A 27,633-nucleotide genomic window follows, 5' to 3' on the forward strand; every position below is an offset into this window, starting at 1 on the left:
CATGGGGCACTGGGTCTTCCACCTCTTTCTCAGATTTTAGTAGCCTCAGGTGTGATGATTGAATAAAAGGGTAAATTTATGTTTCACCATTTTTGTTTCTAAAGTCTTATGTATCAGTGTGATTATCTAGTTTCTTTTCTTTCTTTTTTGCGGGGTGGAGGATGGTTAATGGTTTACGGTAAACACAGTTGTTGATACATGTCTAAAATTTCTCAAGTTTCTAAAAAACACTCTTCCCCTAGGCTAGATCCACTGAGAGCCAGCCCTCCCCACCGTCAATACCTCAAACTCAGTCTAAGTTCTGCTTTGTGTTTCCCCTTTCTGTTCTTATATCTCAGGTTCTGCCCATGAGTGAGATCATCCCATATTCATCCTTGTCTTCCTGGCTTATCTCACTTGAATGAGGTGAAGAAGGTGAATTCACCACTCTTTACTAAGATACCGAGTAGTATCCCACTGTGTATATATATATATATATATATATATAATACAACTTCTTTTTTTAATTTTATTTATTTATTTTCCCTTTTGTTGCCCTTGTTGTCTTTTTATTGTTGTTGTAGTTACTGTTGTTGTTATTGATGCCGTCGTTGTTAGATAGGACAGAGAGAAATGGAGAGAGGAGGGGAAGACAGAGAGGGGGAGAGAAAGGCAGACACCTGCAGACCTGCTTCACCGCCTGTGAAGTGACTCCCCTGCAGGTGGGAAGCTTGGGGGCTCAAACTGGGATCCTTACTCCAGTTCTTGCGCTTTGCGCCACGTGCGCTTAACCCGCTGCACTACCGCCCAACTCCCATAATACAACTTTCTCAGCTACTCATCTGTTGTACGCCTGGGTCACTTCCTGGTTTTACTTGTCTTTCTCCATCTGGCTTCACTGAGCACAATCATGTTCAGTTCTAGCCATGCTGAAGCAAAAGGCAATATTTCAACTTTTCTTATAGCTGTATGAGTAAGATTTATAAACCAAACCTCCTTCCAGTATGCAACCATAGAGAACTTCTCACCTTCCCTTGGTAGACTAAATACTTTCAGAGCTTTGAAGTGGCTTCCTTTCTGTAAGGTGTGTGGGTTCCCAGGAAGGCCAGGGTAAGAATCTGCAGAGCTAAGCTCAGAGATGAGTTCATACATTTAGATACAAGATCTTCTGGAGCCTTTTTCTAGGACCATCTGTATGGCCAGACCCTGCATTTGTTTCAAGGGTAATTAGGTCTCCAAGGAATGACACTGTGTCTAAGAAATTAATAACTTTCTAATCTGGTTTTTGTGATAAGTCAACTAAGAAATTAGAAAGACTGATCATTTCCCAGCTGTGTTCTGTTTGAGTGTGTTTCCAAATACAAGGCAAACTCCTATGGATTTCCCCTCCATTCAGAGTAGACTCGGGGCTAAACAGACCTCAGCCGCAGCAGGTGGAAACCTCCTGGGTGTCCTCCCCATCAACCAGGTGCAGCGTATCTGGTGGAAGTGCAGTAGTAAGCTAGTGAGTAAAGACCAATGAATGCCTCTGAATGTAATACTCCTCCTTGACCTTTGGTTTATACTCTCAGAGGAATAAAAAAAATAGGAAACCTTCCAATGAGAGGGATGGGATGCATAACTCTGGTGGTGGGAACTGAATGGAATTGTACCCCTCTAATCCCACAATCATGTCTATCACTATTAAATCCCTTATAAAAAAAAAGGCACAATATGGGGCGAGGCAGTGGTGCCCCTGGTTAAGTACACACATTACAGAGCACAGTGGACCTTATTTGTAGTTACATGGGAAAGAATCTAATTTGCAAGTGCAAGTGAAAATGGCTATGAAAAACTACCCTTTAAGAACTATATTGATCTAATTTGGGGCTCTCCTGAGAAATATATCAGATTTTAAAATGTACTAATATTCACAACACACCAGTTACTGTTCTCGGCAGTAATGAGATAAAGACCTCTGTTGTCTACAGAGGAACAAATGGCCATGGTTGCAGATGGTGAGACAAAATGCTGGAATGGAAGCAATACTAGCCTTTCCTGGGTGAAGCTGCTGTGCTGGGCTGTTGAGAAGACTGAGTGAGGTAGTGAAAGGAAAGCGCTCATTACGTGTTGCCACCACGGTTATCATCAGAGGCACACGTGAGGCTCGCAAGTATGACCTGCAGTGCTTGTTGGCTCCTATTCCTGTATACATATTTGGGTGAACAGGGGTTCACAAATTCTCAGTGCATGTGACTCAGTCTGTGTAGAAGAACCTTCAGAAAAGTCTTGGGGGGTAGGCTGTACAGAGTGCCTTGAAGGGAGCTCGATACATGTGTGTGGCTAATTCTGGTTGAATGGAGGAGCAATTCTAGGTAAGGGTTAACTGCAAAACTCCAGTCAACAATGGTGGTTAGAGACCCACAAAGGATTCCTGGATACCAGTCTTGGTCTGGGACAACTGAGTAAAGTGACTCCTTCTGTGAGCCAAAGCATCATGTTTCTGTTAAGATTTCTGAAGCAGGCTAGTTCCTCTCAGTACAACTTTCCTTCCACGCTGCCCTGCCCCCTCTGCATTCTCCTGTATGCTCTTGGGGGTATATCCCACACTGCAAACTCTTCTAAGGGCAGGGCCAGGTCTTCTTTCTGCCATCTTTCTTGGCATGGAAGCAGGTCTTTTGAACAGTGGGAGCACTCAACCATGTGTTTATTAAGTAAACCCATCCATGTGGCTCTGGCAAGACTTACTTCTGTTAATTGCAGGAGATCAACCAAAGTGGCATCATTACAGAGACATTAAAACGCAGAGCAAGCTCTTGTTGATGGAATGGGATTGTACAAGAAACCCAATATGAAAATTGCCCAACTACAAATAAAATAAAATGCATTAACAGAGCATTCTGACTCCACTGAATACTTGCATGATTATTCAGTAGACACTGGCTTTTAGTATAAGCTAGTAGAGCTCTGTGGTTCTAAGCACTGCACTTTGTTGTCAGTCCCTCACATTGTGAAATCCTTGAGGGCAAGGATAACACATCACTCATTTCTGCTGGCCAGCAGGGCAGATAGAACAAAACAAAGGCCCTGGGGGGGGGGGGGCTGGGGGGGCAGCAGAAGAAGAGGGGGCAGAGGAGGGGACAAGGAAAGGAGGAGGAGGAAGGAGGAAAGACAGAGGAGCCAACTATGGATACAGAAGAGTGGATCACATCTTTATTTGCTTTGTAAAGATGACATGGGGCCAGAAAAATAACTGACTTAGTGCACTCAATTTATTGTGGGCATGCCAAGTTGGAGCTCAGTGCCCATTGTACTGAAGGAATTTCTGGTGCTCTAGTGTCTTTCCCTCTGTCTCTCTATCTCTGCCTCTTTTAAAAAGAAAAGGTCAGCCTGGAGAAGTGAAGGCCTAGTAATTATCAAAAGTAGATGAATAAATAGATAAGCATATGAAATATGAAAATACCCCTGAATATAATATTCCTCCTTGACTTTTTGTTTATACTTGCAGAGGAATAAAAAATAGGAAACCTTCCAATGAGAGAGATGGGATGCATAACTCTGGTGGTGGGAATTGAATGGAATTGTACCCCTCTAATCCTACAATCATGTCTATTGCTATTAAATCCCTAACAAAAAAAAAAGGGCACAGTATGGGGCCAGACAGTGGTGCCCCTGGTTAAGCACATACATTACAGAGCACAAGGACCTGGATTCAAGCCCCTGGTCCCACCTGCAGGGGCAAAGCTTCACAAGTAGTGAAGCAGGGCTGTAGGTGTCTTTCTGTCTCTTTCCCTCTCTCCCTGCCTCTCTGTCTCTGTCTACCCCTAATAAATAAATAAGGTTTAAAAAAGAAGAAGAAAATGACATAGTGGTTAGAGCATTGAACTGAAAATCATGAAGTCCTGAGTTCAATCCCTGGCATGGCATGTACCACCTCACATTAATTAATTAATTAATTAAATTTTAAACAAGAAAAAAATAATAATGTTCCTCATTATACATTGAAATATTGAGAGGGTCAACAAATTTTCATTCTAACCAAAAAGGACTCAAATTTAACTTTACAGATCCCTGCTTTTTCCACTCCCTCCACCTTGGAGGAGCCCTTGAGCCACCTGGACACTTGGCGTTTCACCTATCTTGAGAATTAATGCAACCAGGATTCTAGAAGCAGGGCCACCAACAAGTGCTTTTTAGCTAGGTGAGGCTATCCCATGTTGGATGGGGGTGTCTACTTAAAATTCTTAGGACTTTGGGTGAAGAAGTTAACCACATTTCCACCAATCTAAGGGTCCCTTGCCCGCCTCCTCCTCCCTTTCTTGAATACCTGATTGCCTTCCCACAATCCTTCTCAACGTTTTAGACCATGGAATCCTTTTGCCACCAGTCACCTGACAGTTCCTCAGTGACATGAAGTAGGGACATTAGTGTCCTGATTTTATCACTCAGGTCTTGCATGTATCCCACCCAAGCAGAGACGCCAAGAACCCACTCACCCACAGAACATAAGGATGTTGTAAATGGCGGGTTCATCCGGGAAGGGCGCCATCTGCTGGAGGCACAGCTGTTCGCAGCCCCCGTTGAAGCCATCAGAGCAGTCCACGCCCACGTGACGGTCATAGCAGCCCGAGCTGTCCTTCATGGGACTGAGTCCTGGGGGGCACTGGCACAATCAGAAAGCATGTACATGGATGGGTGAACATGACAGTGGGTTCTCCGGGTACCTGAATGTCCCCCGCCCAACTCCTGTTTCAGCACTGAGATCTGAAAACTAGTAATGTATGATAAAAGCTCCACCACACTAGGCTCCCTCCAGATCCAGGGGCCCTCTGTTGATGTCCTGCCCCTTTTGGACACTCACCACACATGAATTTGCATGAAAGTTAGTTCCTGAAGAGTTGAGAGGTAGCACAGCGGGTTAAGCGCAGGTGGCACAAAGCACAAGGACCTGAGAGAGGATCCCAGTTCGAGCCCCCAGCTTCCCACCTGTAGGAGGGTTGCTTCACAGGCAGTGAAGCAGGTCTGCAGGTGTCTTTCTCTCCCCCTCTCTGTCTTCCCCTCCACTCTCCATTTCTCTCTGTCCTGTCCAACAATGATGACATCAATAACAACAACAATAATAACTACAACAATAAAAAGGGCAACAAAAAGGGAAAATAAATAAATATTAAAATATTTTTAAAAAAAGTTAGTTGCTCCACAGAGGCTGGAAGGAAACACTGGGGGTAGCCAGGGAGGTGTGTCTCCCCCCACCCCCCAGCAGATTAAGGTGAAAGCAATGTGTTTCAGCACAGATTCTTCTGGGACTAATGGTTTGGACTTAAGTATTAAGAGGACTTTTTTTTTCTTTTCAAATGTCCAGAGCACTTAACCATAGAAGGTCTCACACAGCGGTGATGGAGGAAATGCACTTGGACTCCTGGCGGGAAGGATGGGGCTTTTCTCTGTGGTAGTGCTGGAGGGGGGTGTTTGACTGCTCTCCCCACTCATGGGAGAACTCTGCTCATTACCTTTCTGTATCAAGAGCACCTCAAGAAAGGTGACATGACACCTACAGGCATTGCATGAGAGCTGGGTCTCATCAGCTCCCTTGAAACCTTTGTTATTCTTCCAACTTCAGTATCACTTCACTGAGGGAATGTTGGTGTATGGATTGTTGTTGTCATGAGGGTACATCTTCCCATTTTCCCAAGGTAGGTGCCAGTACATCTCATCGTCCACCAAACCATTACCCTGATCCACCATGGAGACTTAGATCCTCAACTAGGCCATAGAACTTCTTCCTTCCCTCTTCTGAGCCTGTGGACCTTCTGTAATAGAACGCAGTCCACTGAGGTCCTACCCTGTATGGTTTTCCTGCATTGTTTCCTAGATTCTATCTATGAGTGAGATCATCTTGTATTTCCCCTCATTCTTCTTTTGGTTGATTTCACTCAACCTAATTCCCTCTAGTTCTAGTTACATCACAACAAGAGGAGAATTTATCATTTCTTACAGTTGGGCTATATTCCATTATATATATATATATATATATATATATATATATATATATATACCATAACTTCCTTAGCCACTCATCTATTGTTGGACAATTAGGTTGTTCCCAAATTTTGGCTGTTACAAAGAGTGGTGCAATGATCACAGGTGTGCATAGTTCTCTGTAGGTGTTTTTGTGTTCTTTGGAGACACTCTTTAATCTTTAGGCACTGGTCCAAGGATCAAACCCAAAGACTCATAGCTGCAGAGCATGCTGGACTTTCTCAATGTGAAGCCATTTACACTATCTTTTTCTCAGCAGACTCCCCCCAGGTTAACAGCAAGGAGATAAACCAGGCAGAGAGGTCTGTAAGACCACGGGGCTTGGTGACCAGTGGGAGGGCTCCCATGGCACCACCAAACACAGTGCAGGGCTAAATTTACATCCCCCATTTGTTAAGCCCTCAAGTCTAGTACAGTATGCTCTGGAATAATGTCATTTCCTTCAATGATGTTGTCCTATAATGGTGCAAAATAAAATAATAAAAAAATCCTGGGTCAGGAGATGTGGAACTGAAAGGCATTATTTGAGAATCTGAGTTCCTTTGTACACTGTTTCCTTCATGTTGCAGCTTCTAAGAAACTGCCAAGGGCTTACTGTGAGATACTGGCCCACACTTTCTATGTGAAAGAACCACCTCACAGAGAGCTGACCAATCCTGAGGCCATAGCAGGATTTCCTGGCTGCCTCTGGAAGCCCTGACTCAGCCTCCTCTCCACTTCCTCAGGCCACTGACATTCTGGACACATACCCATCCGAGCCCGCACTGTGCTCTGTGCTCTAGAAGTTTCCTCTCCCAGCTCCTGTAATCCTCTTGCCCCACCAAAGGGAGCCCCTTAATGTTGCCAATTAATTCATTAACTTACTGTATGGTACCTTGTCTCAAAGCCAATGTTTTTTTGTTGTTGTTTTTGTTTTTGTTTTTCCACGAAGGTTATCGCTGGGGCTTAGTGCCTATATGATGAATCCACCACTCCCGACAGCCATTTTTGCCATTTTTTTTTCTTCCTATTTTTTACTTGACAGATAGAGAGAAATTCAGAGGGGTGGGAAGCTAGAGAGGGAGAGAGAAAGACAGACACATGCAAACCTGCTTCACTGCTCATGAAGTGGACCCCTTGTAGGTAGGGGGCAGGAGTTTGTACCCAGGTCCTTGTGCATGCTGACATGTGTGCTTAACCGTGTGCACCACTGACCTTGATCCCCTATTTTTTTTTTTCTTATTCTGCTCCTTACATCTGTGCAAAGATTCTGTACATCTGAACAGGCATTTATTCTTTCTAACAGGCTAGAAGGAGGCAAAGGGCCTGGCTGTGGGGAGGAATAGGGCAGAGCTGGGGAAAAATCTAGGCCCTCTCCAATGTCTGGGTTATATTTACATCTACAACTTTCTGTTATCTCAGAACCTCCCCTTGTGCGATACCAATGAGCAGTCTCCCTGGCCCAATTTTCTATTATTTGTTTATTTTGCTCTCGCCTGGGTTTCAACACTGGTTCAAGTTTTTCAGATAGACAGAGACAGAGGGAGAGCTACCATAGCACTGAAGCTGTCCCCAGTGCAGTAGGGTTCTTTACTTTGTAAGGGAGAAAGAAAGGAGAAAGACACAGAGAGGGAGAGAGAGACCATAGCACATCTTCACCATTCTTGGAACCCCACCCTCATCCCCACGCTGCCCACAGTGCTCCATGAGATGCCAGGGCACAAACCCAGAGCCAGCACACAGAAAGGTGTACACTCCACCAGGACAGCCCCAGCCCAGACTGATAGTGATGGTGCTGGCCTCCCACTGTTTGCCAGCTAAACACTCCTTCCAAAAGCACACCTCAATAGAAGCAAACGAAGCCCAAATGAAGCCTGCACCTCCCACCCTGCCTGCTAACTTGCTCTTGCCCTTGCCCTTGGCCATCATGCAACTTGGCCCAGCAGTCCAGAGAAGCCGCAGGTGCTCTCTGCAAACCCATCTCCCCTCCCTCTCTGTTTTCCCTTGGAAGCTCACAGCAGGCTGTGTGCTGTTGAGCAGACACTAATTCTGCAATTTCCCAAACAAACGGCCCCCCGTGGGGCTGCCAGGCACCCAGCCTGGCCCACCCCCAACAAGCTCCCCCCTGTTGCCAGCTGCAGCACTGGGAGGTGATAGCATTTAAAGAAGTTTCCCAGGGCTGCCTCTTGCTGTGTGGACCCAGATGTTCCAGATGATGGTAAATAAGCAAATGAGGCGACGGAAAATTGTACCCCATGTTTGGTGAGTCTCCTCCACCCATCTACTTCTTTGGCCACCCAGCTGTTCTGCCAGCTGTGCCACCAGAAGAAAGCTGGCTTCACCACCAGGAGGCCACCCAAGCAGGAACAGGGGGAGTGCATTTTGGAAGTTTGATGGGAATTATCAGTGCTCCTCAGACACTATGATTTCTTTTTTTCTTTTTCTCTTCTATAAAATTGTGAGAAGCCTTCAAGTAGAGACAAAAGCATCCTCCTGTTATTTCTGCCTTGTGTGGCCTCAACATTCATGCCAAGTCACTCTCCCTGTGTCTGGCTAGGACCCCCCATTTCTCCAGCCACCTGCTTTTATTCAGGAGGTCCATCCAGTGTGATTTTTGACAAAGACTTCATCAGGTGGAACACAAGCAGACTTTGTCCAGAATCCTAAAACCGGGCATTACTGCTTCCAGCTTGGCCCTGATGTCTAGAAGATCACAGTTGGTCACCCAAACTGGACAGTCTGATACTCACATTCTTAGGAAATCTGGAGAGGGGGCAGAGTTAGCTGCCTTCTCCAGGATGGGTTTCCTTTTCTAGAAAGCAAAGCTAAAAATAATAAGTAGCAGCTATCAGGGATAAAATATTTGTATGTGTGTCGGTCTACATAGATCCTCTTTCATTCAGAATACACAGATGGACTTTCCCCCGCTTTATAGAGAAGACTCAGAAAGATAAAGTCTTGTGTTCAAGGTCACAGAGATCAAAAAATGGCAAAACTACACTTGGGAACTCCATCTGTGTGATTCCAAATTTCGCATATATAACCCCCCCCCCTTTTTAAGTATCACAAACTCTTGATCAATTAATCCAAAGTGAAGTCTCTGTGTCAACAAGCTAACATAATCTGTAGGCTTGCTGTTTGCTCATTCTAAGCAACTCCCAGAGTACATGGTAGGAGCAATTATTCTAAAATAATTATCAATTCTCTCTCTCTTCTTTTCTACCTTTCCCTCCTCCTTTATCCTTTCACACACACACACACACACACACACACACACACACACACACACACACACACACACACACTATACATTATGGGTATAAATAATTATAGGACCAAATACTGCAAACTGTCCAGAGCACTGACCTTGAAGGCAAGACAAGATTCTCTATCACTGAAAAAGATGCAATTATCTGTACTGCACTGGTGACTTACTTAGGCTTCAGTTCAAGAGTAAAACATTTTTGAAAGCTTTCCAGAAAAAAAAAAAAAGCTGAAACCAAAAATAGTTTTCTTCTTAACCCTTGTTGAACTTGAACACCTATCCACCAAGGAGTCCACCCTATCAAGTTCTCTATGGGTTTTATTTGTTGGGGTTTTGCCTGAATGCACCTGGTATTGTGGTATTCAGATTCTGGACTCCCCCCCAATCTCTGTCTGAGGACAAAGAGATGGACCTGCATAATAGCTTAGTTTGGAAGGTGCTTGCCTGCCTTGTCTTCCTCAATTCAGGTTTGAGTCTGGCCCTCGCTATGCTGAGGAGAAGACTCAGTGCTATGGAGTCTTTCCCCCTTTTCCTTTTATCTCTCTGTCTCTGCCTCTCTTTCTATCTGAAAAAGTCAGTCTAGAGCTGTGAAGCCCCAGCAATGGTAGAAATACAAAAGACAAAGATGACAGGACCCAAAGTTACCTCTTCTTAATGTATCTGCAGGGTGCAACATACAGGAGAGACACTGTGTCTGTGAGAGGAGATGGTGTGTTCTCTTTATAGTTACTGGCCCTTCTCTTGCCCTGGCTTATGGAAAAGCCTCCACTCCATTCCTTATAAGAATGGAAGCCCCGGGGTCAGGGAGGTAGCTGGTATCTGGTTAAGCGCACTTTGTACTAAGCACAAGGACATGCACAAGAATCCAGGTTCAAGTCTTTGACTTCCCACTTGGAAGGGGAGGACACTTTACAAGTGGTAAAGCAGGCCTGCAGGTGTCTTTTTTTCTCTCTTTCTCTATCTCACTCTCCTCTCTTAATTTCTCTGTCCTAACCAATAAAATGAAAAAAAAAAAAAAAAAAAAAGGCCACCAAGAGCAGTGCCAGCACTGAGCACCAAACCTCAGTGATAACCCTGGAGGGAAAGAAAAAAAAAAGCGTGCAATCCCCATGTATATCTGTGGCATAATCCCTCAAACCTGTGAACTTGTCACTTTCCTTGACAAAAGTAACTGTATTGTTCCACTGGGGGAACAATACTGAGCTAGGGAGCCTCTTCTGGAATATCTAGGTGAGCCTGGTATAAGCACATGTCCTTTGAAGTGGAAGAAGGAAGCAGAAGAGGATTGAGAGGGATGTGTTAAAAAGGCAGGTCAGGGGCCAGGCAGTGGCACACTTGGTAGAACAGGCATGTTGCAGTGCGCAAGAACCCAGGTTCAAGTTCCTGGTCCCCACCTGCAGCACTGCAGTTGTCTCTTTCTCTCTCCATCTCTATCTCCCTCTTCCTTGTAGATTTCTCTCTGTGTCTATACAATGAATAAATACATAAAATGTTACCAAAAAAGAAAGAAAGGGAGATGAGAGGGATACAATAGCTGTCCTTAAAGGATAACTGTTTGTTCAGGATAGAACTCAAGGTCCTAGGTTAACCCTTCTTTGGTTAGGGAGAAAACATCATTTATGATGGAAACAGCCCTCCCCCCATTCAGAAGGTCTATTTAAGGAGTGCTTAGTTCAGTGATCCCTAGAATACACAAGGTCAATCATTTTTCATGAGATGCTTCTGGCTTCTTGACTTACCACTGGTCTAAGGCATAACTCGCTCATGCAATTCAAATTATTTTCCCATCCAGCTGCTTCCCTTCACCACTGCTCCCTCCCATCCCCACCCATGACTGCCGGGTGCTTAATGACTTGAGAGATGAGTGGAAGTTGTGGAAAATGGAGACATCCACGCCTTGGCTCCATGGAGGTTGCACTGAGTGGGCAGTCGATTCTGAGTGATGAGCACAGTCCTGCTGCCAAGTCAGACTCACCTCACCAAGACTGTTGAGACACATAGCTGTAATTATCACATGAGCTATTATTTCTCTTGCTTCATGCTGGTCTTTTTTCAAAAAAATAATTTTATTTTTTTAATTTATTTTGGATAGAGACAGAGAGGAAATGAGAGGGAAATAGAGGTGAGAGAGACACAGAGGGGGGGGGAGAGAGAGAGAGAGAGAGAGAGAGAGAGCAAGAGAATCTCAAGATAGAGGCCTATAACACTGTTTCACCACCCATGAAGTTTTCTCCCCTGCAAGTGCCAAGTAGGGGCTTGAACCTGGGTCCTTTTGCACTATAATATGTGCGTTCAACCAGGTGCACTTGGCCTTGGCCTCACTTCTATCATAAACAATGATCTCCTTGGCTTGCTCATGGGCTCTGACATGGAAGCCCAAGCCAGGCAGGACTCTTCCCCTCCATAGGTAGGGGATAGAATTCAATTCCAACTCTTTTCTGGGAAATGGAGCCAGGGCCTCACATATGAACAATGCCTTCCTGGCTCAACTTTTTCATTCTTTATTTCATTAAAAGAATTGGGGGAGGCATCTGGGCACTACTCTACCAGCCCCTGGGATTCTCTCACTGTTATCCATAATGATCCTACATGGCACCAGGGTTGGAACCCAGGGCTTCAAGTAAAGCAAGGCATGCACTCTACTGGGTGAACTATCTGCTAGCCCTAGATTCAGCATTTTATTTCAACTTTTTTAACTCAATTGTTTATTTGTGATGAATAGTAATAATAATCTTATAAGATTGTAGTCTATACCACACCCACCACCCAAAGTTCTCACATAGTCTTAGAAATAGTTTGCTTGCTTCTGTTTTTTTGTTTGTTTGTTTTGTTTTTTCAAATTCTCATATATCAGATCTCTATCTCCTGGCTCTGGATTTAGCATTCTATTTCAGCTCTCTAGCCCCATTTCTCTGAAAGCTTTGGGGATAGGGTCTTCTGCTACTGTTACATAGAGAGGAACTGGTTTCCCATGGTTGTCTACACACATCTGTGCTCCAGGGCAGGTGAAATGCCACCTGCTGTGAGCAGTGTGTGGCCAATAGGGCAGCAGGTAATCAAAAGACTCATTAGAACATAGTGATCTTCTTTCTCAACTTTTGGAATATAACTAAAATATGCCTACTAGCTATCTACAAAATGGCGGGCCCCCCAATTCTTCATCTGCACTATTCCAGCCTTTAGGTCCATGATTGTTTGACTTTGTATTTTAACTCTCTTTTCAGCCACCAGGTTCCATATGCTAGCATGATGCCAACCAGACTTCCCTGGACAGACAACCCCACCAATGCATTCTGGAGCTCTGATTCCCCAGAGCCCCACCCTACTAGGGAAAGAGAGAGAGAGAGAGGCAGGGAGTATGGATCGACCTGTCAATGCCCATGTTCAACAGGGAAGCAATTACAGAAGCCAGACCTTCTACCTTCTGCATCCCACAATGACCTTGGGTCCATACTCCCAGAGGGTTAAAGAATAGGAAACCTATCAGGGGAGGGGATAGGATACGGAGATCTGGTGGTAGGAACTGTGTGGAGTTGTACCCCTCTTATCCTATGGTTTAGTCAATGTTTCCTTTCTATAAATAAATAAAAGAATATAGTGATGAGGGTGAAGATAAAATGAGGAGCCTGGGCTCTCTAGCCTTTTCTAGTATTGGAAACCATTAGAGAGGACAGAGGTTGGGAAGATGATGGGATTTCTACCCACCCTACAGCTGGGAGCAGGACTGCCTCACAGTCAATCATTCCTCCCCTCTTTTCTGCCCACCTTTTCTGTTTCCCTTCTCACCCCAGCCCTTTGCCTTTCTGCAGGGCTGCATTACTCTGCCCTTGCATGAAGGAAGGCTGGGAAACACACTATAGCACAGAAAAACCATATGATCAGTATTAATTGTCACTGTAAAAGCCAATTGCAACCACTGCTTCTGCCTCTGTTTACCTGTGTGGTGCAGACACTATCCACATCCATGGTATGCAGGCTGTCTTGGGCCCCCACTGGCCCTAATGATTTTTTTTTTTTATTAGTAGCATGAAACTTCACAAAGGTTGCCAAAACCCAAACAGCTGGTCACCAAATAGAAAACCACCTTTAGCAGAACAGGAACTCATTGTCCTGGTCTGAAAGGGATCCGTGCTTTTTTCTACTCTTCCGAAAAGAGTGTAGTTCTGTGATCATTCAAGTCTTAAGTAGATCTCTCCTCAAATTCTCTGCTGCAATCAGTAGACTCCAGTCAGAGGGGGGTGTCTTCTAATTGGTTCTATTTCAGCAAGTAGGGTTGCTTTCCTGTCAGCACCAACATCATGCTATATGGCTAAGGAGATATACAATGCTAGCACCCAGGGCTTGTAAGCCAGTGGTCCCAGGTTTGATCTCCAGAACCACCAACAGTCAGAGCTGAGTGGGGCTCTGCAAAATGAACTGGATAAAGTCAGTCTAGCAGTCACGGTGTTCTCAGATGGCACTGCTGGGGAAGGAGGACTGTGCTCTATAGTTGGTGCGATGTCCCTCAGACTAGTCCACAGGGCACAGAGTAAGTGATTCATAAATAATTCTGATGGGATTGTGGGACATAGCATAAAGGTCAAGCAAGAAGACTTTCATGCCTGAAGCTCTGAGATCTGAGGTTCAATCCCCAGCATCACCATAAGCCAGAGTTGAACAGTGATCTGACCTCTCTTCTATGTCTTTTTTTCCCTTCTCTTTCGTTTCTCTTTCATTAATAAATAAATAAAAGTATATATATGCATTTCTAGATGAACTGACTGTTGGCTCCAGAGAAGAGTTTCAGCAAGAGAAGGGTCACTTTGGCCCCGCTCTTTCAGCCACAGTGTGCTTTCATCTCTTTATCTGCAGTGCACTTGAGCACAGGCCTGAATCCACAAACCTGGCAGCACAGACTTACCACACAGCCTGTGGAGTCCAGCTTGCGATCAGAGATACAGCGGAAGTTCTTGCTGCAGCCTCCATTGTCTTTACTGCAGTCCCGCACAGGTCCAAAGGAATCCAGGAGCACCTCCAGGCTGTCGAAGGAGGACGAGGTCATCAGCTCCTCCCTGCGGGGACAAACAGCAGGCTCGGGGAGGAGTCTAGGGCAGCCCATGTGCATAGGCAAGGACCCCTCACCTGCCCCCTTGAGGTTGTGCAGGATTCCCAATGACATACACAGAGAGATTGAGAGAGAGAGAGAGATTGAATCGGCCCACCTCCCAGCATGGATGGGATTGGGGATTGGGATGCATAGTGGACATGCATTTTCCTCCAGGTTGAGAAAAATGCCTGTCCAGAGAACAGGTCTGAGGTCTGAGCTGGGGCAGGGAGACGGACTATTGATTGGGGACATGATGAGCTCTGACACTGATTTGATGTTCTTTCCCTGAATTTGAGTCTTGAGGTTGTAGGCTTGACCCAGAGCAAAGCTGACGCTGGTTGGTCAAAGGGGAGCCTGGAGAGGGCCAGCAGCCTCTCTCCCCACTGGTAGGATCTGGCACCTGGGCCTTCAGGCAGCTTTTCTGTCAGCCTCCGGGGTCTAGTGTGAGCTCAGAGGCCCCAGGGACTCACCGGACCTCCACGGCGTCCTCCATCACTGTCATGTCTGTCTTGCATTTAGCCGAGGGGTTGATGGCCAGCTCCGCAGGGGGAATCACAAAGCTTTTGCTGAGGGGCAGCCACATGCCCTCCCCCAGTGTATAGGTGAACCTGCAGGACACAGAGGAGGCGTGAGGGGAGAGGGGGCTCACACCTTAATGCCTTCCTTCTCTCCTCAACTCTCCCTCCACAGAGAGGAAGGCTTAGTGCCCCTTTATAGAGAAAATGCTGACCATGAAGGTCCAGCCTCCCCCTGTCCACAGAGCCAGATGCTGGAAGCTGATTCCAGCACTCTGTCCCTATTACTCAAAGTGTTTTTATTTATTTATTTATTTATTTATTTATTTATTTATTTATTTATTTATTACTAGATAGAGATAGAGAGAAATTGAGAGTAGTGGGGGAGATAGAGAGGGAGAGGAAGACAGAGAGACACCTGTAGCCCTACTTCACCACTTGTGAGGCTTTCCCTCTACAGGGGGGGGGCTAGGGGCTTGAACCTGGGACCTTGTGTGCTGTAATGTGTGCACTTAACCAGCTGCACCACTACCTGGCCCCAAAGTATTTGTTTTTATGCTGCACTAACTAATGAACCAACAAGCAGCCCCCTGACCCAATTCTTTCTATTCTGTACACGTGAAGAGAGAGAGAAAGAGAGAGAGGAAGTAGAGACACACTGCACTGGCCCACCATCCATGGAGCTCACTTGTGCTGTGCATGGTGCCTCTATGTGGTGCCAGGGATCAAACTCAGTGCCCTATGAATGGAAGGGTATATGCACTACCCACTGGACTATCTTTAGTCACCTTAATTTTTTTTTTTTAACAAAGTTTAAAAAGGTGAGTTCCAATTTCCTTCAGATTTTCAACTGGTCTCCCATCTCCCAGCCCTGAGTTAGGTAAAATATAACTGGAAGCATTTAAAACTTATTGTTGTTTGTTTAGATGTGTTTATTTATTTTATAAGAATGAGACAGAGAAGGCCAGGCAGTGGTGTACCAGTTAAGCACACATAGCACTAAGCACAAGGTCCCTCAAAAGGATCAGGATTCCAGACCCTGGCTCTCCACCTACAGTGGGAGAAGCTTTACAAGTTGCAAAGCAGGTCTGCTGGTATTTTTTTTCTCTCTCCCTCTCTATCTCCTCCTCTCTCAATTTTTCTCTGTTTTATCCAATAAAATGGAAAAAAATGGTAAGGATCCTGGTTCGAGCCCCCTGCTCCCCACCTACAGGAGAGTCGCTTCACAAGCAGTGAAGGAGGTTTGCAGGTATCTTTCTCTTCCCCTTTCTGTCTTCCCCTTCTCTCTCCATTTCTGTCCTATCCAACAACAATGACATCAACAACAAAAACAATAATAACTACAACAATAAAACAAAAAGGGCAACAAAAGGGAATAAATAAACATTTAAAAAAAATTTTTAATGGAAAAAATAGTTGCCAGGAGCAGTGAATTTGCACTGCCAGCACTGAGCCCCAGCAATAACCCTGGAAGGAAAAAAAAATCAAGAGAGAATCAGAACACCATTCTGGCACACGCAGTGCTGAGGAGCAAACTCATGACCACAGAAATACATGTTCTGTGCTCTACAGCTGTGCTACCTCCCAGACTGTGGGATGTGGCAGACCGCTGGGGTGGGGGTGCCTTCTCTTTGTGCCTGGAGGAACCCCACCTGGGGAAGGGAGGAGGAGAAACTCCACCTTTCCTGGCCACTGTGTGATAGAAACACACAGGAATGACTGCAGGCAGGAGCTCCCTCTCTCCCAGGGAGAAAAAGAGGGACCCAGTGTCCCTGCACCCCTGCCCAAGCCCTCAACCAGCAGGCTCAATGTCAGGAAACAAGGCATGTTCCATTTTCATTCTTATAGCAGGGCTTCAAGTGAAATCAATCAGCATGTCAAGGGAGAGCTTAAGGAGACCATTCTTAAGGAGACCCATTCTTAAGGAGACCCATTCTTTCATTCATATTCTTTCAAAGGCTTCAAATGTTCTGTTTTCATAGTTAAAAATAGTCTGTGCTATGGGAAGCAGTGTGGATACGGTAGTCTACACTCCCTTCCTGTGTGTGTGTGTGTGTGTGTGTGTGTGTGTGTGTGTGTGTGTGTGTGTGTGTGTGTGTGTGTGTGTTTATGTGCACGAGCATGCGCGTATGCATGAGTGCCTGTTTGTGAGTGTGACCATGGAAGGCCAAGCATGATTAAAATGAATCCCCAACTAGAAGTTATGAGGTCCTTTTTTGTCCCCTAACTCAACCTTTCATCTTCTGCTCCAGGTTTGCCTGAGGTGCTGGGAGAAAAGATGGACATTACGAGCCTGTTCAGGAGAAACATGGCCACAGAGAAGGACCACTGAGCAGGATTCCTAGGTTATAAGCATCCACACCAGACAGTGTTCACATGCCCCTAGAGTGAGCCTCTGAGACACAAGGGCCACCTACATAGGAGAAGGTGGGTATCAGCTTCACTGTACAGGCTGCCCAGCAAGTAGCAGGAAGATCATATCAGTGGAGCTGGCCAGGACATGGGTAGTGTCTCCCCTTTTTCCATCCTCATCTTTGTTCTCCTACTTCTCTGAACAAAATATCTGAAAATAGACTCTTCCCATAAAGCATCATGCAAAGGAAACAGCTTAAAGTAAAGAAGCATTTACTGTTAACTTACATGGAAAAAAATCTGGCCATCAAACCATTTCATCAATGCATAAAAGCTCTTGACACATGGCAAAAGCAAGAATAATGTGGTAAGGACATGGCCCATTTAAAGTAGTTCCTAGAGGTATATCTGGGGTGGGGGCTCTCTCTGTTTAGTTTCCTCTGCCTCTAAAATAGCTACTATAAAACTAACACAGGGGGCCAGGGGGTAGCACAAAGGGTTAGGCGCACATGGAGTAAGGATCCCAGTTCAAGGCCCCAGCTCCCCACCTGCAGGGGGGGGGTCACTTCACAAGTGGTAAAGCAGGTCTGCAGGTGTCTTTCTTTCCCCCTCTGTCTTCTCCTCCTCTCTTGATTTCTCTCTGTCCTATTCAACAACAATGACAGCAATAACAATAATAATGATAACAACAATGATAAACAAGGACAACAAAAGGGAAAAAATATATAATTTTGACCAAAAAAGCAGAAATCCTTTTTGAATTTCCTTTGGTTAGTAGGAGTCCATATGGGTCTTTCTTTTTTTTTATTTTCTTTAAACTAATTTGTTGTTTATTTTAATGTGTGTGTGTGTGTGTGTGAGAGAGAGAGAGAGAGATACACCAGAGCACTGCTCAGCTCTGGTTTTATGGTGGTGCAGGGGATTGAACCTGGGACCTCAGAGCCTCAGGCATGAAAGTCTTTTGCATAACCATTATGCTGTCTCCCTTGCCTCTTAAAAGTAAAGTAGCATAGTGGAGACTTTTAAAAAGTGGGGTACCCCTGGTGGAGGTACTTAACCTTTCCTATACCCAAGGATATAAAGACAGAGTGGGACTAGATGTGGCTTGGTATGTAGTGCAGTGGATAAAGTGCTAGGGTCCAAAGTATAAGATACTGAGTTCAATTCCTGGCGTTGCATGTGTTGGAGTGATGCTCTGGTTCTGTGTGTGTGTGTGTGTGTGTGTGTGTGTGTGGTAAATAACTGAGTAAATATATGTATTTTAAACGCATACACAATTAGGTCTGCACAAAGGGGTCTAGAGCAGTCAAGGGGACCCCTCTTCTAGGAAGAGGGAGGAGGGGCCCCTCCATGCTCATCTCCTCCACAAAGACACATTTCTCTAAAGAGAGGGAACCCAAGCATTTCTCCAGCACAGGTGCTCAGGAGGGAGCTCAAAACATCATGAATACAAGCCTTGCTCTCTTAACACTGAGCTACCTGCCCAGCTGCCCCTCACCTTCTGTTTTGCTGAGAAACAGCTGGCAAAGTCAAAGACACAACAGCCCCTTTATACAGAGACTCAACATCTACCACTAAAGGTCCAACTGAGGGCAAGTGATTGATTTGGCTTCAAAAGTGCCTGGAATCTGAGGCCCAAGGGTCGGTGTGGGTAGAAGGTTAAACTGCCCCAGGCTTTGTGCTCACTTTGCATTTCCTCATGGCCATTCTTGAGCTGTCAGCCATCTTGTTTGAGCAGTCAGGGGTGGAGCCAACACTGAGACTGGAGCCTGTTGTTTCCAAGGGAATTGAACAGCTCTGAAAGATCCAGGGGAAGAAGCTGTGGACTTGGGCTTGCAGGTGAGGCTTTGTTTATTCCTTCACCTTTAGAGTGACAACATTACACAGTGCAACCAGCCTGTGACCTGGAGTTTAGGGTTTATGAGACAGGGTGTAGGAAGCTGTGGGCATTCCTGGCCTCTTTCTCAGAAGGCTTGTTTGTCTTTTGAAAAAGAGATTCAGGCCCTCCTCTGCCTCTTCTGAATAGAGAAAGGCTGTGAAGGGAAAAGCCATTCCCATCTTTCCTCACCTGCAAGTGGTGGGCAGCCCAGGCCTTTGGGACAAAGTTTCTGTCTCCAGAGGGTTCAGTGACACCCACTTCATCAGCTCTGCCACCTGCTAAAGCCTCCGCCGCACTTTGTGCTCCTACAAGGCAAACTGCCCAGCTCATCTCCAAAGCTCCCCTAACCTCATTGTCTCTTTGCATTGCTCCTAATAATCCTTCATTCTGAACTTTCTTCTCTCCTTGGTTAGTCTTGAATTCATTTGTAATACTGAGTCAAGGTCCCCACCCCTTCCAGGAAGCTCTCCATGACTTTCTGGCTTGGCCATAGGGCTGAGGAAGGTTCCTCCCTTGTGTGTCTGGGATCCTGGCCCACACTGGGGCGTTAGTCAGAGCTCCTCTGCTCATGCATCCAGCACTGAGTGCCCACCAATGTGCTCCCCAGGACAGTCCAGGGTAGCTATTAGTCCTCTTTGTATGCCCACTGTCCCAAAGAGGGCACTAAATGGAGATTTGTGTTTTATTAATATTATTGTTATAAAGATGTATTCATTCTTTTTATGAGAGAAGCCAGAGTATAGCTCGGCTCTGACCCGGGACTCTATGTACTTGACTGCCTGAATACTTATGGACGGGTCATTAGTGTCACTAGTTTAAGCAGGTGCCTGGAGAGGGGCCCGAGACAGCAGCTCATGGGCACAATTTAAAGGTAGCAGGCACTGCCCTGCATCAGGCTAAGAAGATAAAGGTTTCTGTCTGAGGAGATCTCTCGCGTAGGGGAACCCAGCAAAGTCTAGTGCAAGGTGAGACTAACTTTTCCAGACAGCACTCTCAGAACCATGCTATGTGCCCTTTCAACAGTCCTGGCAAGCTGCCCACTTCATCTCATTTATGTTTGTAGCAACTAAGGTTTTAAGGAGTTTGTTGCCAGGAGCCAGGAGATGGTGAAACCAGTTGAGGACGAGGACCAGATAACTCTGGGACCAGATCACCCACCCGCCCCCTACTCCTGCCCGCCTTCATCTCCACCTGAAGGGAAAAGCTTCACAAGCCATGGAGCAGGTCTGTAGGTGTCTCTTTTTCTCTCTCTTTCTATATCTCTCCCTCCTTTCTTGATTTCTCTTTGTTTTATCAAGTAAAAAGAAAAAGGAAAATAAAAAAGGGGGTGGCTGTTGGAAACTTAGTGCAGACACAGAGCCCCAGTGATAACCCGGGTGGCAGTTAAAAGGAAAAAAGAAGTTTGGTGACCTCCCCACAAGGTCATGTGTCTGTGAGTGAGAGAGTTGGGGGGTGGTCTCAAGTGTGGCTGAGAGCCCCTTCCCAGCCCAGGCTGGCTCTCACCACTCTGGGATCTTCAACTTCTCTTTTCTCTGCAGGACCCACTGAGTAACTCCACAAGCCATATTTAGAACACACTGTCAGAGAAGAACTGTGTCCCAGAGTAATCTCATCTGTATCTCATTCATGCAGATTTGGCAGGGACAACTTCACAAAATTTCCACCAGCAGCAGAAAAGTGGGGGAAAGATGATGGGGAGGGGTATCTGGCACACTTCCCCAAGATGGTTGTGTCTCCTGGTGGCTGGTGAAGTCAGAACAGTGATGGCTCAACTGTGGGCTCTGCTGAACTAAAACTTGGAGTGTTTGGTCAGAGGTCAACACTTGCAAGAAAGCACTGAACCAAGGAAGTGTGCATGTCACTGTGGCTAGGCATGAAAGAGGATGTGGGAAAAATGGATAGACAGCTCTCCTGGCCTGCCCTCTCTATCCTTCTCAGAGCAGGCCATCCCAGGGTGAGGCCACTACCAGGTATGCACTCAGAAAGAAGACCCCTGAAAGCAACATGCCAATTCCCACCATAGGAGGGTCCAGTGGATGGTGTGAGCTCAGGCACCAGAGAAAGGATGCTCTAACTAGCCTGGGTTTGGCAAGAAGACTGGAGGAGGTACAAGGTCTTGAGTCCTTTGAGTCTAACTGGGGTGCTTCCCAGGTTTTTGGGGGTTCCATGCTGTCAAGACTAGGTTGGGTATCAAGGTCTCATTTCAGATCCTTAGGAAGTACATGAAATGGTCATATACAGATGTTTCTTGAGGTCTAGTGAATCCAAATCCATATTTTATGTAGTAGAGATTTTAAGCCAAGTAGGGCACTATCCCCTGCCCTCAAGAAGACAACTATTTCACTGTGGAAAATAGGTACATTAAAAATAAATGTGAAAGGAAACAATTGGCAAATAAAGATCCCAGTCAGTACACAAGGGAAATGAGGGGTAGTGGTAAAATTCAGCATGGATTGGTGCAGTAGATTGGAGAAACTTGAGTGCAGCTTTCTCAACCCTAGATTCAGGCTAAAATAACAACGCCAGAAGTTAAAAAGAATACACATGTCCAAAGCTTTGGATCTAAGTCAGATAATAACTGGCTCTTTTTATTTATATGCATTTATTTATTTTGAATTGAGACAGAGATTTTTTTTTCCTCCCAGAGCACTGATCAGCTCTGGCTTATGGTAATGCAAAGAACTGAACTTGGGACATTGGAGCCTCAGGCATGAAACATCTCTTTGCATAACCATTATGCTATCTACTCCAGCTTATAATTGGACTTTTTTAAAAAGAATACTGTAGGTTTTTTTATGGGCAGTAAATGTTAGACACCAATTCTTGGATGAAATCTAGAAATTCTATGACATCAGGGACTTATCTTGGCCGTAAATATTTAGCCTTATCTATAGATCCTAAGACAGTGACTTGTAAAAAATTAGGTGATGTTAGGTTTAGCTGAGACTAGATTTAGAGCATGTGAATGGGTGGCATTTGTATTCAGAAAAAATGCATTCTTGCTGGAGTAAAGAATATGAGAAAATGTACACAGTGGAAAATATTCCATCTGTTTGATACAATGGATGAGTTAGAAGTTAGATTTGTCTTAAAATGGAAGGTTCAATGGAAGAAAAGCAATTGATTTAAGGAGTTGTACATTGACATTCAACTATGAAAGATCTGAATGTCATAATTTGAACTCCATCCCATAGTCCAGGAAAATGGGCACTGACTTGAAGTCCTTCCTTCAGGACACTAAAACACAGGTGAGCAGAATAGAAAGTAAGTAGAAGTTACCTTTTTAAAGAAATTGCAGTCACTGATCTGGTCATAGAATTTTCTGGAATAGCTCTTGAGTTAGCTTATTCAAATATCAAGTGGTTTTGATTAAAAGTCTTATACCCAAACAAGCAGATCACAATCCAAATTGTTCATCTGAGAGACTAGTTATTGTCATGTTAGGCTTCACATTGGTTTATTATTATTATTATTAATCATATGACTAGGGATGTGCTTGGGAATCACATCTATTTGTTGCTAACAAACTTGAAACACAGAAATGATGTTCTTATAGTAGAACTACAACTTTTCTGCATCAGTTTCACTAAAGTCTTTTTCTTAGTGTTTGTTTCTGATTTTTAACTGCCAGGAAACTTACACATGCTAATCAGTCAAACTCTCTCTGCTTTATCTTTATCACCCTTTAGACATCCTAGTAGGCCATCAGTAGGAAAAAAAAGAGGGAAGAAAAAAAGTCTGACAAATGTTAAATCATTGCTGGGAAGCTGAACTGGGAAAGTCAGAGTCTAAGGAATAGAGCTGACACTCCTAGCATGAATCCTCAAAATCAGCTTCAGGTCAGAGTCATTAACTGAGCTTGGCCTGCCCTGGACAAACACTCAGGGGAGGAAAGGGCACAGAAAAGCCCAGACAGGAAATATTCCATAAATCTGCACTCTAGCTGGGAGCAGGCTTTGGAAGAATACTGCTTTGCTCAAGGTCAGTTTTTCCAGGCCAGCAGAGAGAAGCAAGGCAAGGAGACAGAAGTTTGCCTGCTCTCTCGGAAGCAAATGCAAGATTGAAATGAGCATCCAAAGCCTGACTAGTGGTGGGAGGTCTAGCAAAAGTGTTTGGAAAGGTAGTGGTGAACATGTCAGAGGTTCAGCACTCTGGGTAGGTGCAGTGAGAACAAAGCAAGTTTTTAATATATTTTTAAAAATTTATTTATTTATTCCCTTTTGTTGCCCTTGTTTTTATTGTTGTTGTTATTAATGTCATCGTTGTTGGATAGGACAGATAGAAATGGAGAGAGAGGGGGAGAGAGATAGACACCAGCAGACCTGCTTCACCGCCTCTGAAATGACTCCCCTGCAGGTGGGAAGCAGGGGACTCAAACCGGTATCCTTACACCGGTCCTTGTACTTTGCGATTGATATTTTTTTAATCTGCCCTGTACAGCTTCCTAATTTCTACAACAGTGCCATGCAATAACTAGCTTCATTCATGGGTAGTCCTTGCTTAGAGACCAAGTCTTAGATGAGGCCACAGATTATTTGAAGTCAAGGAGTTCATCTGGTCATAGTTATGTAGTCATATCTAGAGCATCTTAACCTGTGACTTTCAAGGTTAGAGGTTCAATAGATGTGAGGGTTAGCCAATACACTCTGGATCATAAAAATGGTCGGAGTTCACATAAAGAAGAGAATACACATTCCTGCCAGTGGACAGAATGCAAGGCTGTGCTTCCTTGGCAGAGGGCTGCTCATGGAGGAAAATGTAATCATATCTATACAGTGTGGCCAAGCACAAGCCCTGGACCTATTAGGCACTCAGTAAATACATGTAAGTGAAGGCTGGATTGGCCAAAAAAGAAAGGGTTGCTAACATCTTATTGTTGTCATCATTGTTGGAAAGGACAGAGAGAAATGGAGAGAGGAGGGGAAGACAGAGGGGGAGAGAAAGACAGACACCTGCAGACCTGCTTCACCGCTTGTGAAGCAACTCCCTTGCAGGTAGGGAGCTGGGGGGCTCGAACCTGGACCCTTATGCTGGTCAGTCCTTGAGCTTTGCGCCAAGTGCACTTAACCCACTGTGCTATCGTCCAACTCCCAGGTTGCTAACATCTTAGTCTGAAAATAAATTCGTGTCCTAACAACAGCCTCACATGAATTAAAGTCACATGAAGATCCAACACGTTGTTATGGGGACCGACTTCCCCCATGGCCTGTCCATGTTTCTGATAGGTGCTATTCTCAGGAATGTAGGTAGATATTTGGGAGGGACTAGTAACATTGTATTTTAATCGAGAGGATGGCAGATAAAAGGAAATAATTATGTAGAAGATCTGAGAAAAGGGGAGGCAGGGGTGGGAGAGATTCATTTTGAACATCTTAACATTTTAAGAGAAGGTGTAAATTAGATGCAGAATGCAGAGGCAGAGATGGGACTTTAACCACCTGCTCTGTGACAGGTTCAGTGCCAAGGGCTTCCCCAGTATGATGTCATCTAGTCCTCACAACCACAGAGCGGGGCGTGTGCTGTAGCCACACTAAACAAATGCAGCAGAAACTAGAGGCTCCAAGAGGCAGAGTGAATCGCTGGAGGGGTCACAGAGATGATGAAGGAGGAAATGCAGGAATCCAAAAAGAATCTGTGTGAGGGCCTGGGGAGACAGCTTACCTGCCAGGGCATCTGAAATCTGAGAGGCCATCGATTCAGTCTCTGGCTCAACCTTAAGCCAGGACTGAGTCAGTGCCCTGGCCTTTGTCTCTCCTGCTTCTTGCTTCTTTTATTCTCTCTCTCTCTCTCTCTCTCTCTCTCTCTCTCTCTCTCACACACACACACACACACACACACACACACACACAAACAAATAAATCTTAAAAATGGGGTGGGTGGTGGCACACCTGGTTGAGCACACACATGACCAGGTGCAAGGACCTAGGTTCAAGCCTCCATCCCCATCTGCAGGGAAGAAGCTTCACGAGTGGTGAAACAGGGCTTCAGGTGCTTCTCTTTTTCTCTCACTCTTTACCTTGCTCTCCCTTCTCAATTTCTCTCTCTCTCTCCTATAACAATAATAAATATTTTTTAAACCCTGTCTGATAACAAAGTCCTCCATTCTATCACTGGACATGATTTGGGGACCAGGGCTTTTGCTACAAGAAAGGCAGAAGAACTAAAAGCTTTCCAGCTATATACTTTACCTGTAAGAAAGGACGTGCAGAGTGAAGTGGAGCTTGCAGGCATACCTCAACAAGTCCCTAGGCAACCACTTACCTGAATATTTTATCAGAAGGCTGTTCTCCCAAAACCAGGTCAAAGCCTCGCTGAAATATTGTGTAAGGCCAAGGCCTAAAAGGAGAAACACCATTCAATTAAAATCAACTCAGCAAACACTCCCTGAACTGCCAAGCACCATGTGAGGTTCTGGAGATCCAAGAAGGAAGAGGCTCTAGCCCAGCTCCCAGGAATCCCATGAACGTGCGTATACGAGCCCTACAGTGCTTGAGTCTAACCAAGTACGGGCTCAATGGGAAAATCAAGGGAGCATGAAGAAAGTGGAATTTAAGTGACATGATGATTGGAACCACATACTGAGTAAAATTACATTTGGGTGGACCTCCTATAACCATCAGTCATGAGTCTTCACGTAAGGATTTTACAGAAACTTAACTCTATTATGTAACAAAAAGATTCTCAGAAAACTATTTCTTAGGAATGGTGAAGCTTCTGAAATGAGACAGTTCTGGACTCAAACCGAGTTCTGCAATTGAATCAATTGCCTAACTTTGGACAGGTGACTTATTTTCAGTTTTTTTTAAAGATATATTTTACATGAGAAAGTTTCACATGTCAGGGGTCAGACTCCCTGTCTAATACATGCAGCCAGGGATCTAACCAGGGAACTCAGGCATTAATATCTACTAGCTGAATTATTTACCTATTACTGATGATTTGCATTGCTGAATATAATCATATTATGTTAAAAAACAGGGCAAATACAGGAAGTGACACACCTAGTTGGACAAGCCTGTTATAACGCTCAGGGACCCAGGTTCAAGGACTTGGTCCCCACCTACACTGGGGAAATTTAATGAGTAGTGCAGCAGCGCTGCAGAAGTTGCTTTCTTCCTCCCCTACCCTTAATTCTTGATTCCTCTAGGTTTCTAAGCAGTATACAGTAAATAACATATTAAAAACAATTAATTTAAAAAACAGACCAAATACAGTTGACTCACAGATCATTAAGAAGATCCCCTCTGAGGAGTGATCAGTTCATACAAGGTCCTTAGTTATTCCCTTCTCCTACTCAAAATGACAGGAAGATTCTAGATCTTTGACAGGCACCAGGTGTTCACAAGCATTTGAAAACCCCTCGATCCAGCAGAAAGGAGTGAAATCATATTTTTAAACAATCCTCAACAACAAGTCTCCACAGTTAGCATCTGGATGTAGCTGCATATACCTGGGAGCAACCATAGTTTCATAAAGTATGTATGTTATTTCATTAGCCAGATGGCCAACCCAGTCACTACTGACTCAATCAAGCAAGACTTTGCCAAAGTCCAGACTCAGTAAAGCGTGCTGGATGCCAAGACATTTCACACTCTAATGAATTGAGTCCCTGCCCTCATGGAACTACAGTCTCATCACTAATCCAGTGATTAAGGATTTTACTGTAGATATGCCTTTGGTTTACAAGAACTACAAAGAGTCAGAACAAATCAATGTAACTATTATTTGGGGATACATCTAATACTAGGAATTAGCCCAGTGGTTGTCCGTGGGGGAGGTATCAACCAATAAACGGCATTTGGGGGGGGAAGTTACAGGAATTGTTCTTGACAGAAGCAGTGGTTGGAGGACACTACTGGCATTTAGGGCCATGGTGGAGCATCCTAGTTAATGCACATGCTATCATTTGCAAGAACCCAGCTTCAAGCCCTTGGTCCCCACCTGCAGGAGTGATTTCATAATTGATAAAGTAGTGATACAGATCTCTCTCTCTCTCTCTCTCTCTCTCTCTCCCTCTCTCTGTCTCTCTCCTGCCCTTCTCAGTTTCTGTTAGTCCAAATAAAATAAAGGGGAAAAATGGCTGCTAAGAGTGCTGGATTTGTCACCAAGGCACCAAGACCCAGTGATAATAAAATCAATAATAATAATAGTAACAAGAGGAAGAAAAAACTTGAATTTTAAAAAAGATATTCTAGGAAGTCTAGAATATCTGATTGCTCAGGCTGGCCATACACAACAGAATTATTCCCATGTCCACCAAACATCTCAATGTTTTGATGTAGAGTTAAGTGAAGAACTGCTTTAATTACCTGAGCTTAGATGCTAACATCTTTTGCACACAAGCACAAAGTGGTTGTACTACTTTAATGCATGGTGAATTTTCTAAGCACACAACTATTATGTCGATTTAGGGAAGATAATATATTATCACTTAGAAATTTTATCAGAACTTGCTCAGAAGTTTGGAAAGTCATATATTTGTCTGTAATGCTACTCATACTCTTTGAATCACCAACTGAGCCTACTCGTATCAGTGTATACTGCATTCACATACATCACG

The 27,633-nt window shown here is 44.7% G+C and overlaps 1 protein-coding gene across 1 annotated transcript in view; it reads right to left on the reverse strand.

Moving 5' to 3' along the window:
• ASTN1 (astrotactin 1) overlaps window positions 1-27,633 on the reverse strand; it is a 320,336-nt gene that overhangs the window by 67,845 nt on the left and 224,858 nt on the right. The window contains exons 9-12 of the mRNA XM_007531466.3: window positions 25,335-25,409; window positions 14,798-14,935; window positions 14,142-14,292; window positions 4,455-4,621 (exon numbers count right to left, since the gene is read on the reverse strand). Coding sequence (XP_007531528.1) covers window positions 4,455-4,621; window positions 14,142-14,292; window positions 14,798-14,935; window positions 25,335-25,409 — 531 coding nt within the window. The remainder of the gene's footprint in view (window positions 1-4,454; window positions 4,622-14,141; window positions 14,293-14,797; window positions 14,936-25,334; window positions 25,410-27,633) is intronic.

Source organism: Erinaceus europaeus, chromosome 9, assembly GCF_950295315.1.
Source record: "Erinaceus europaeus chromosome 9, mEriEur2.1, whole genome shotgun sequence".
In the NCBI taxonomy this organism is placed as follows: Eukaryota; Metazoa; Chordata; class Mammalia; order Eulipotyphla; family Erinaceidae; genus Erinaceus; species Erinaceus europaeus.